At 34.6% G+C, this 12,938-nt stretch overlaps 1 protein-coding gene across 6 annotated transcripts in view; it reads right to left on the bottom strand.

Annotated features, from left to right (window-relative positions):
- grip2b (glutamate receptor interacting protein 2b) overlaps positions 1-12,938 on the bottom strand; it is a 290,064-nt gene that overhangs the window by 124,760 nt on the left and 152,366 nt on the right. Inside the window, exon 1 of one of the 6 annotated variants that reach the window (XM_015348134.2) lies at positions 7,530-7,860. The exons of the other annotated variants lie outside the window; for them this stretch is intronic. Within the exon in view, the coding sequence (XP_015203620.1) occupies positions 7,530-7,584 (55 nt within the window). The 5' untranslated portion in view covers positions 7,585-7,860. Of the gene's footprint in view, positions 1-7,529; positions 7,861-12,938 lie in introns of those variants that run through there. 6 annotated transcript variants of the gene reach the window in all.

Genomic DNA, 12,938 nt, shown 5'->3' with positions numbered 1-12,938 from the left:
TCATTTAAAATATTCTTTCTGCAATGTAAAACATTTGATTAAATGTAATATTTTATCTATTTCATCTTTTAACGCAGTGGTCCCCCTTCTGCTCCTCAACATAATGTGAGTTTACAATAGCGCCTACAATAGGAGTTAATGATCCTTTGACATCTTAGTGCAAACATCTACTTTATAACAGAGTATCGAACAGTATATAATAGTAACACTGACATTTAATAATAAGAAACAATAAGAACAGGTACGATTAGTACAGTAGTTGAATTAAAAGTACTGAATTATGCTCATTATGCTCACTTTTACATTTCAGATAGTGTGTGCAAGTACTGTAACTTCATGCAAGGTATCAATTAGCTGTGTCAACATTCCAGGAAAACTGGGCGTGAAACTGAGATTCAATTGAACAGTGATACAGTATGTTTGGTTGGTAGTTTAATGTTACTGTATAATTAAAGGACTTCATGGATACACCTCAGATCACATTAGGTATCATTAATTTCTTGCCGGTAATTCATAGGAACATTAGGACATCTACAGATAGGAACAATCTGGTCAGGACATTTTTTCAGTAGTTTCAGTCCTGTGTACAGTCACATCAGACAACAGACATACTGTACTACAGTACAGTACATCTCAGATTCTTTTTTCTGGAGTTATTAAACTAAATTTGATTTATTACATTTATTAACTACTGTATGTTACACAGAAAACCAGGGTTAAGAAATGTAATTCATTCAGACAGCTGAGAGATAGTACCCAAATTCACACCTGTGTCCTCTGGTTTGTGTTTCACTGCAGGTTCTGAAGAAGACCAATAGATTGACTTAGTGAATATCCTTGGGGGATTTGATTACTTATTTCAGGCTCCCTCATAGTCTCATCTGTTCAAGATGAAAAAAATTCAGTTCCTACTGCTAAATTATATACAGAGCATTAAAAGAAGCTTAATGTTGTGGAATCATTTTGATCAACAATTAATGACTATCTGTGATACTGTTAAATCTGTAGTAAAAGATCATTAATCACATCATTATTAATTACTGGGTACAGGTGATGAGGTGATGTAACCTGTTCAATGTCATGCCTGGTGAAAATCAAGATGGAGAAACACCATGTCCCACTTAGAAAAAGAAAAAGCTTTCATGCCATTGGTGTGTTTGAGGCAGAATTAAGTTTGAGCACTGTTGTTTGCTTTCTAGGGTGTTCGAAACAGCAATTTCGAGCCTGGAAAGATGTTGTAGACAACCGCAGTCTGCCAATAATAGACCATGATCTGGGAGTCATGGCACTGACAAATATTGATGGGGAGGTCCAAGTTCAATAGCCTGTGAAGGAACATCTAGTCACTCTGCTTGTAGTGATTGATAGCAACATGACTGCACAACACTCCATTAATCCTGGGACATCAGCCTTGTAGTTTCATCCTGACATCACAATATTCCAAGAGGATGAAACACGCCTTCTAGCAGTTCAGCAACTATTTAAGCATTAAGGTATTTAAGCATATAATCATAAGGAACAAGATCTGAATGTGGCAGCTTTGCCACAAATGTCCAAATCATCAGACATGAGGCCCACAGAACATTTGTGGGATGAGTTAAGATGGAAGTCTACTTCAGAGGCAAAGTCCAGACTCTACAAGAGAAATACGGCAGAATCCCACAAGTCAATGTCTGCAACCTGGTACAGTAGATAGCATGGTGTCATAGATGTACAGAGTGTATTGCTTCCATCAGTAGCCATGCATGCATGTAACCTTTGATTTTTACTGTCATGTGTATTCATTAAATCTGAATTTGTTGCAGTTACTGTATGAGTGTTAGGTTTCTTTTTATACCCACTATACTGTACTGTATTTGCATAGTTACCTGGTCAACTATGGTGCAAAACACTTTAGCATCTTACGAAGAGAAATGCAGAAATTTGAAAACTGTGCACATCTATGCTCACACTGTGAATCAGACGACAGCAGTAAAATATGATTAACTGTTAAATATTACATTTAGAATGTTATGATGAATTACCAGTCGCACATACACACATAAAATCAGTACATATTCACAGTTTCATATAAAGTTACAGCAACTGCTAAAGATCACATGAATTTTTAATTAATATGGCATTTAATTTACTATTCTAATATTAACTGAAATACTAGGTATAGAGGTGCTTGGAAAAGCTCACATTTAAAAGATATGTTGAAATAATTCTGACAGTAAAGCACTTAATAGTAGTTTTAAAATGCCATACAGAACAAAATATGATAAATGATACCATCATCATGGAATTGACGCACTCATGAGACAAATTAACTGCACGTCTACGAGACAGAACATTACTTTCATAATAATTTCATATGCAGCTGACATGAGGTCACTTATTTTGCATTATAGCCAATTAATACTGAATATCCTAAATGGATCAGGTGCCATAAATGTCAGCAAAATACTTTAAATCTCATTTTGATGAAAACTGTGTCTGCTAGGATTAGGAGGTTTGTTTTTAAAAGAATCAGTTACAGTACAAGGGGGCAATTGTGATGGGAAAAAGTCTAACTAGTTCTATCCATTTCTTGCAGTCAGACTGTGACACAGTTGGATTCCAAATTGTTTCCCTCTTCTTTGAATAGTTTGGATGAGTTCTACAGACTGGAGCTAACAGAATTAAACTAAGGCTATGCCATTTATACAAGCTCAGTACAGGTGTTCCTTTAGGTTGTCAGTTTTTTTTAGCAGCAAATAACAAAGGCAGAGATAATATTTAAAATCCCTATAGACATACAGTACATTTTGCTGGAATCCTAACCCTAACCCTATTTCTTAACAGAATTAGTGCAACCTTCCACTCATTTGAGTGCAAAATATACTTCACTGAAAGTAAATATTTGTCAGAAATTGTTAAGCAAGCACACCAAACTAAAGAGAACATACCAACAGGGGTAAAATTATATTGTTGAATACGTATTCTACTATTGGAAATGTTGTGTTGGATGGTGATCTCAATGAGCACACTTTCAGGCTTAAGTGGGGTGAGAGTCGGAAAACCCCACGAAATATGGTCTTTCCTTGTTAATATGGATTTGTGTTCAATTCCAACCCGAAGATTTTGAAATGTATTAACTTTTTTTTTTCAAACTTTTGCCTTTAGTGTAATTTTGGCAACATTCTCTTTTAGAGCAATGCAGTGTAGCACTATACAGTATGGGTGAAAAAAAATCTGAAGATTGCACTAAAACAACACTTTTCCTAAATATTGTTTCTGTCCTAAAACACTGCCATGACCTCAAAAAGCATTTAAGTTTTGGTAGAATCCTAACACGAACCCTAGCTATGGGTTTGCGCTAGGTTAGGGTTAAGGTTCAGAACGTCTTCAAAGAATTAATGCAATTTCCCTTCAGGATCAATAAAGTCTTATCTATTTCTCTGCAACCTTCCATTCATTTGAGTGCAAAATATACTCCACTGAAAGAAAGTATTTGTCAGAAATGGTTAAGCAAGCACACCAAACTAAAGAGAAAATACCAACAAGGGTAAAATTCTATTGTTGAACAAGTATTCTACTATTGGAAATGTTGTATCGGATGGTGATCTCAATGAGTGAAGTTTCAGGCTTAACTGCGGTTAGAGTAGGAAAACACCCCAAAATTAAGTGCAAAATATACTTTACTGAAACAACATACAGTATGGGCAGTCTATTAGTGGTCTAATACTGGTCCAATTTGGATCGAGGTAACCAGCTTCAATAGAGTACTCATACCTACTATATGGCCAAACATTTCTTGTTTCACAGATAAGCACGAAATAGTACTTTCAGTTGACTTTGTTGATATCTTCAGGATTCATTTGTTGAATCAAATGTCAACAAAATCAAGCTCCTTTAGTAGGTTTAGCAGTGGTTTCCATCCCTGGTCCTGGTGAAACACAGCTGAGGTCTTAATCAATGAAGTCATCAAACAACACTGGAGATTAAGAGATGGAATCAAAATCAGGGATAGGAATGTGTTGGTTGGGAAACAACTCCATTTACTATTGCACAACCTGAAGCACACAGTTCAAAACTAAAGCTCGGCTATTACCATTTTATAATGCCTGTGGAGGAGGAAGTAGCCAATCCCAAAGAGCGTCAATGTGTGTCCCCAGTTCTCCTAGTGTAATACATGGATGTATCACTAGCTGGGTAATGACAAGGAAGACCACAAACTACCTCAGATTACCAAGGAAAAATTATGAGTTCACAGAGAATCGTGAAAATCAATCTACCATATCTTAACTTGTAATGAAAGCAGTAATACTCAATCACCTTATATTAAGGATATTAATATAATCAGTAATTAAGAACTAAGAAGCTAAGACTGAGTGTCAGTAATATTAGTTTTATCTACTAATGAATGTTAATAGCAACAGCAAAAATAAGACCAACAAAACTGCTGTGCTTCAGAAACTGCTGTGCTTCAGAAACATCCTTCTACCATATTGCAAGAAGAATAGCATACTTTCTAAGCATCTCAAAATATCCATATCTTTGATATGTAATTGTGCCCCAAATTAGACAGGATCAAAACATGTAGCAAGATAAGACTCAAACATGCAAACAGGTACAGTATGCATCGTTTTCTTTATAACCACTTTATACACGCATAAGGGTTAAAGGTGGTACTGTAATTTGTACTGATTGTACTGAAAAATATTAATAAATCTTATCTAAGAAATGTAATTCATAGGATTTGATAACACACAATTAAATGTCATAGCTTAAAAATGCGGTACAAACATTTCTATATAAATGCTTATACTGCATATTACAATGTCATTAATATGATATAAGATTATTTCTAAGCTTACTGTACTTTACGTTTCATTCATTCTATTGGTTATATACAGTAAATACTTTTAATACTAAGGACTGGTCATACATTTCTGTGTTGTGAAATGTGTAGTTACAATTTGTTTACTGTATTTAAAAATTAAAACTAGAATTGAGTTTTTAAATGAAATGTCACAGGATCCTTTACATGCTTCACACAGAAGCTGCGAGTATTGTCTCTTGAGAAAATCAGAAGTTTGAGACTGCTTGCAGAAATGAAAGCAATTCAGTCTTGAACAGGTCAGGCCTACCATAACATAAGCATTTGCTTGCTGGTGCTTTAGTGTTTTCTTTAAAAGAAGTGACCAAACTGGATTCTGAGAAGCAGTTTAGTGGTGATCAATAAAATACGACAAATTTAAACAAGGAATTAACAAAGGTCAATGAAAAAGTTCTAGCACTATCCACTTGGAATTTAATGCTTTACTGTATATACAGTATACTACTGTATATACACTAGAGTATGTATAAAAACATTATATTTTCCAACAGTGTATATATTTACATAGATTAAAACACAACATATGCAGACACCCAGTGCACCAACTAATGTAACATCACCAGTTTATTCACACTACTGACATACTGCATATTTATTATACGGTATGTGTATACTGTACTGTAAATTGAGGCCAGGCCAAGAAAATGTCTATGATCACATTGAAAATTTGAAATGAGCACGCCGTCATATAACAAAACAAGGTTTTCTAAGTGCTCTTTGCTAAATTCAATCCTTTTGTCATTTTATGAAAGAATAAAAAAAAAAACTAAAATGTTTGTAAAGAGAGATAAAAAATAATTCTGTTAGTGACAGCTAAGAAAATTCTGGACAAGCTTTTCTTCCCAAGAATGCTCCAGAGAACCCAATTGCCAATCCCCTCACTGTTCTTAGAGAAACTGCACCTGCATGAAAAATTAAGATCTATATTAACAAAAGGCCTTTATTAATTAATAATCCCACAGCACTCAGCCATCTTTTGCACTAGTCCAGATGCCTTCCCGTGGCTAAGACAGCTTTCCTAATTCTTTTTAAAGACTTTTTAATATTTTTAATACAGGACAAATCCCCCAAGGGAAATGTCCATTGGCTGATATCTGGTGGTCCTTAAATGACTTTAATCCCATCAGCAACAATGCACATTATCATTCCAAACCATAACAAACAGTGCTCATTTCTCAATCTTTGATCATTAATTTGATCCTTAATTCAAAAGAAATCCAGTAATCCCCCACGTTTTCTTCCTCTGTCGGCCCTTAATTCATTTGGCTGCACTTAGTGACTCTCTGTACGTACCTCAAGAGGGAGTAAGTCTACATGTAGAGTACAGTATCTGAATATGCTTTCAATGAGAAATAACAGAAAAAGGTAGTAGATATACGAAAAAATATATCACACATTGAAAGATCTAATGGATACCACCCTGTGACTCATGAAACTTCTATAATTTGATTTTTGACTTTCCGTGTCATTTCCTTGTTTTTGAATGTTCTACAGATCATCAGTGAAGGTTAAATGATATTTATAAAAAGGTCTGTTTTCAAAGTACCTCAGAATGTTTGGGAAAGTAAAAACAGTTGTTAAATTTCACTTCTGCCCCTAAATAGTATGTGTTAGATACCATAGTTACTTCAGTGTAAGGCCTGAGATATTTTCTTGGTACAGTGATGAATTCTAATTGGTGGTGCTGAACCTGCTGTGCATGTGCAGTAAGGACATCCATTTTAAAGCAGTATTGTTTTTATTATATTTTGTATTTTTGTTATCTTTCATCAGTTTTAAAAAAGAACAAATTCAGCACTATTTTCTTTCTATCATTTTAATGTGTACAAATATGGACCACACAAAACTTTGAAAGTTTGCAAAAAAGAATTGCCCCCAGGCTTTGTCATGCGTTTATCATACACAAATATTAATTTATTATTTAACATGCTTCAGTCATTTTCGTAACAACTAATTTAACAAATAGATTTTCACTTTTTATATAATATAGATTATATATTATAAATTATATCTTATAAAATAGATTTTTACAATTTTATATCTTAAAGAAAAACAGGCGTTTGTTGTCACTGTAAATTTTTAAGAAGAGGGAGTCCAACAATTGAAAGGAAAATGTCAAAACAAAGAACAACAGGATGTTCTTCAAATTAATAAGCAAATCTTTTATATATGAAACTTTTAGATAATTTAAGGGCACATACTGTACAACCTTTTTTCTCAAATCATATTGATCTTTTCACACTGGATGCAAAACTTTCTGCTTTTTTTTGTTTTAATTTTCAATTTGTTCTCATAGGATCATAGTGATTAAAATGTGCTCATGAAGATCAACTCCCCACTGCTGCTGCCTTCATGCACACATGTGCTGTTCCTAGACAAACAAAGATTTAATGAAACCTCTGTAGGCTCATAAAAATCTAAGAGCTGTAACACTTATTATTGCACACAAGAGAAATCCACACTTCGGTATTGTTTCTGAAGAAAAAGCTGTGTTTTTGAGAGCATTTCCAAACACTCTCATATAAAAGCACAAATACCAAACTGAATATTTTTTTACAACACATTTTCCCTGAATAAGCCCAACAGAAAAACAGCCTTTGTTGGCACCCCCTTAGACCTGGCTATGTTGCTCAAATCTAAAGCAATGTGGTGCAGTGCACAATACCTTTAGTCCGGTGTCTGATGACCCCCATTCGGCACTTCAGCGAAACGGTAAACATATCCTCCTTCTCCTCCTCCTTTTCCTCACCGGCTCATTTTTTTAGAAAAAAAAAAAGCTCAGGAGCTCAGTCACATGGCACTCAAAGCTCCTTCTCACACTCTGCTCATGGAGCAGAGCAAACATGGGGCTCTCTCTGCCTCTCACACATTAAATCCCCATCCCAGCTGAGGAAGTTCCAGTGCTTTAAGGTGAGGAATTGGAACGGAGCAGCACAAGTGAGAAAGAGAGAAGGGATGATATGGAGAGAGCAAGAACGAGAGATTTTGCCCAGGACTGCTTAGCATCCGAGTGCTTCTTGTCATTTCTTTCGATCAGCACAGGAATACTAATCAATATTTATAAACCTCCTTCGCTCGCTGCCTCCTTCCCTCTCACACACACACATTCAAACACACTATGCTCTACAGCTGAGGTGCAAGGGAGTTCTGTGGGATTTCAGCTATAGTACTTGAAGACAATCTAATTAATCACATCAGAGCAGTCCAGAGCATCCTCCTTAATAACCTCTCAAAGCTCATAAAAGCACACAGCTCTTTCTTTTTCAAACTCTAAGTCAGAAGAATACACAGTGGAGGGGGACTTACTAATTATTTTGGTCGTCATCCTTGGTCTTAGGCCACAGTGACAATTACTATGGAGAGAGACTCACACTTGCACATACTGTACGTGAAAATTAGTTCTGGTGCTTTAATAAGTTATGAAACAAAATGGCTGTATATCGGTGCTTACAAAGATATGGTCTTAAAGGAAACCTTTAAAATCATTGCTGGAAACATAAATACTAACAGTTAGGAAAACACACACAAAACCATAATAAAGGCACAGCAATCATCCAAAATCCTTCAGGTCACTTTTCACCCATCTACGAATGTAGTAAATTTGAATATTATTAATATTTTCTCCCAAATTTCTTGCAGTATATTTTATAGCATTTGGCACACATATTAAATGCATGCATGTCACATGCATTTTTCACCTCACCTCAACAAACTATGTGACACAATGTTGCTTCATATAGTGTTTCAATATCACGTTATGGATCATTAACAACAATAACAGCAACAATAAATAAAGAAAAAGTAAAAGAGCATTTGAGACAGTTAATTTTTTTTGGTCTGGTTGGACTGTGAATTAGTATGTTTAGTGCCTTCTTTTTGATAATTTAGCCTTTTCAGAACATCTCTCCATAACGATAACACTTTTGCATGTCTTCTTTGCTATTATGTCTGTGATGTTAACCATATTAATATTATTGACACCTGAAGAAGGCTCCACGGCCGAAACGTTGTGTTCTCTTTCTTCTTTTTTTCAGCATGGAATAAACCTATTACTTGTTCCTTTGCAGCCTACGCATGCTGACGCAGGTACCCACCTGAACTACAACATATTAATATTAGTCCTTATAGTTCAATTGCAAAATTGCAGAAAAATTAAACAGACAGATTTAAACTCAATAAAATAAATTAATACAGCCAAACACTCAAATACATTTCAAACTCCTTTACACTGCAATATTTGGAATTATTATTGCATTTATTTTTAGTAAACATTACATTAATTTTAAATGTAATTTTATCATCATTATATTTAAGCAGTAAATGAGTCAGTGTGAAAATTATTTTTTGTATAAGAGTTATGTTTCAAGTAACAGAAAAATAAATGCAGAAATAAATGTTTATAATAAAAACCAATTTAATTTTATAATTTTATCAATTATATTCCAGTTAAGGAATGCTAAGAAAAACCTTTAAGTAGCAGAACATTTTAAAGAACAGTCCAAGCATAAAATGCCCAAAATTCTACATTCATAGTCCATAAATATTACATGCTTACAGAGATGCATGCAACTATTTTATAAAGAAATAATTTAGGAGTCAATATCTGGCCAGAATTTATAAGACTTTCTCATAATCACTTTTGATACTTTCTTATATTTATTTTAGCAGTCAATTTGGAATCTTTGCTCAAATTACATTTTTAACTGTGGAAACAGTCCATCAAATTGCATTCTGCAAACTTCTGAGTTTGCAGGAACCCATCAAGTGTAACCTGTGATAGGAAGTCATAGTAATGTTGTCACGATCGTTACTCCTCCTCTTAAGGGCGCTCCAGCCCTTCCTCGTTCTGTCCTATTCCCCACACCTGTTCCTTATTGCAGCCCCTCTATAGTTCCACCTTTAAAGCCAGACGCAGGTGTTTGCCCGAGGCTTCTCATTGAATCCCGTTTCGTGAAAGCCCGGGGTCCTGCTGTGTCTGGCTCCGTTATGGTTTTAGTTTCCTGTTCCTGATTCCCTGTCCCGCCGGTCCCGACCCGGTTCTGGTTTTTAATTACTTTGGATCCCCTGGTCTTGGACTTTCCTTTTGGATCTATGCTTGGATTGTTCGCCCCGTACTCACTTCCCCTGGACACCTGTTCACCTCGGACACGCCCCCCTGTCTCCTGACCCACTCCTGCATGATATTTTTCCCTATTGTTTCTTCACCTTCCGGATCGTGTCGTCCGCATAGGGCCCGGAAAGAACTGTTCCTGACAAATGTCCTAAGAAAGTCATGTCAGGCTGTCAGTGTTGTCCAATTTGTAAGTCTATATCCCTTATTTAATAACAGATAATCATGGAAAATATTCCCTTACAATTAGGAAGTTACATTTCTGTATAGCACCACATTACTTTAATATGTGGAGTTCAATTGTTTCCAATCTAGCCTTCCTATGCTGTATACCTGTATACTGTATATCTTTCTGTATTTTTATATAATGAGAAGACCCCTTCATGTACTCCTATCCCTACAACACAGGGAAATTAGTTTGCTTCAAATTTTATTAAGAGACTAATTCATTCTGAACATGATTGTTTCATTTACAGAAATAAAAGGCTCATATTCTTTTACAACCCATTTGTTTGGGATCGCATTCCTTCCGACATCTCAGAACTATACTTGGTGAATAGGTTGCTAACATCACCCAAACTTTACAATTGATACTTTTCTCCCATCTGTGAGTAAATGAATCATCACAACTGTGAGCAAGGGTGTGAACAACATTCACGGTGAATCTCTGACATCTAAGGAGTTGGATTAATAATCTAGATTTTATAACAGTCTTTACCATACATGTTTTTTTTCATCAATATGAATTTAGCCACTGCATTTACAATGCACATCCTTTGTTTTTTATGTTGGGAGGATATTTGTATGTAAATTTTACGGTCCACTTACTTTCATTTCAGGCAGCAATATTCTCCTGCTGTCTACAGTACATCCTAGAGTGATCAAATTACCTAGACAGGTTCCCATATGTTTCTATTGTACCATTTTTAAGGGTACAAGAATGTATTTATTCTTCAACTTTCTTCAGGTTTGTTCATGTAATGGTTCCCTCTGCCTTTTGCTTTTAATATTGATCTATCAATTATATACTTAACTGCCTTTACATTTCTTTTGGCTGGTACGTTGTTTTTAATTAGGCAAGAAAATATGTATAGTTTCTCCAAAATTTGATCATCACAGACAGGAAGTTAAAAGGAACTCTGATAAAGAAGACTTCTAGTACAGATTTGGGAGAAGCACATATGTGCGTGATATCCACATCCTTGGGTCTACCAAAACAAAATACGTGACATATTGTGACAGAGATCATCTCTTGATGATCCAGAGAAGTTTTTAAAATGCTGTAGTATATAGTATGTCATACAAGCAAAACAATATACACTGTACACTCTCTCTAAAACCCTTTGTATGTTACATATTAAAGAATGAAAAATAGCACAGTAAAAATGTTAAAAGCAAACTTTATACCATACTGTACTCCACACTTCTTTTACAAAACATCTGGAAATCAACAGTTCTGTTGTCAAAAGATATTCATTTCTGTTCACCTTTTCTTTCTAGGTGTTCAAATAGTCAGGAGCTTTGCAGTATGTGAATAGTCATACACTTCTGCTCTATTACATAACCTCAGTATTTTAAATCTTTACCTTAAGTTCTGTAAGAGCTCCCATAACAATTTTGAAGGGTCTCCAAAAGAGAAAAGAATCTCCACTGAATTTCACAAACCCATCTAAAAGCAGGAAGTACTTTCATGTTATTCCTAATCACAAAATATAAACTCAAAAGTATAAAACTCAGTGGCATACAATTTTCATAAGTAAGAAAGACTGATTTACTGACTTTTTAAAGTGATTTACCAGTTAAAAAACTGAATAACTAAATTAAATATTAAAGTTCAAACCTTAGTTTTTCAATGAAGATAAAAACCTCCCCTTCCTAAATCTATTGACACTCATGGCTTTGTTTTGGAAGTGTTCCTGAGAGCTGAAATATAGCTAACATAACTAAGGGGTCTATAAATAACATCACTCACTTCCTGGAAAATGCCATCAGGCTCTGGCAATATATTAGTTTTACACACATGATGCAATTAAAAACCTGTCAGTACAAAATATGGCAGAATCTGACAATATCTGGCACTTCACATCATTTACTCTTAGCTCAAGGAGTCCCTAATTCTACAGAAGTATGAAAATGGCCATATTTCATATGGAGTGGACAGATTTGTTCCGAAAGCATGCAGGCTACACCAAATATGCAGTATCAAGATCACTTAGGATGATAGGAACTCTATACAAGTGTGTATCTCAATATAATCTTAATATAGTCAAAGGGAGATGTGTGTTTTTATTATTGCACAGCATTGCAAGCTCTTGCTTCAGAAATGTAAACTTGGTTTGAAAAAATAGTTTTCATCGCTATATGTGTTTTTATAGTTAGCATACTTTTGTTAGTTTGTTAGTGATTAAAGATACACAGAATACCAGCTACAGCACTTTAATTAACATCATTTCAGAGCTGAAAGTAAACTTACTGAATTAATATTTTCAGTAGGTGCTGAGGCATATATTGAAAATCCCTTCCATATTATGTGTTGAGGTACAATTACACTGCAGTGATACTAGTGAGGCACATGCTTCTTTTACAGTATACTGTACACAGAACATTCTGATATGGGTAGCTATTAAATTATTGAATAAAACAACAGCCAGACTGTTTGAATAATGAGGTTTTGCAATATTTATTTAATGTTCCAGGCATTTTAAGCCAACTCTAATGGCATAATAAAGAAGAAGATGATTCTTTTGAGCTTTAAAAAGTGAATACCGGACTGTCATTATTATTTTACTTTGAAGAATTAAGTGTTGCTCTGTGAATAACATTCAAAATGAACTGAAGTATCTGTTCCTCCACAAAATAATATTAGGAGAAAAAACAAAGCACCACTGGCACCTATATTAAAAATATTAAATATTTTATTATGAAATAAAAAAAATAAAAAAATAAAAAATATTATAATTAAAA

This window comes from Lepisosteus oculatus, chromosome 4, assembly GCF_040954835.1.
Source record: "Lepisosteus oculatus isolate fLepOcu1 chromosome 4, fLepOcu1.hap2, whole genome shotgun sequence".
In the NCBI taxonomy this organism is placed as follows: Eukaryota; Metazoa; Chordata; class Actinopteri; order Semionotiformes; family Lepisosteidae; genus Lepisosteus; species Lepisosteus oculatus.
The sequence above is the reverse complement of the archived record's forward strand: the minus strand, read 5'-3'. Positions and strand labels throughout refer to the sequence as shown.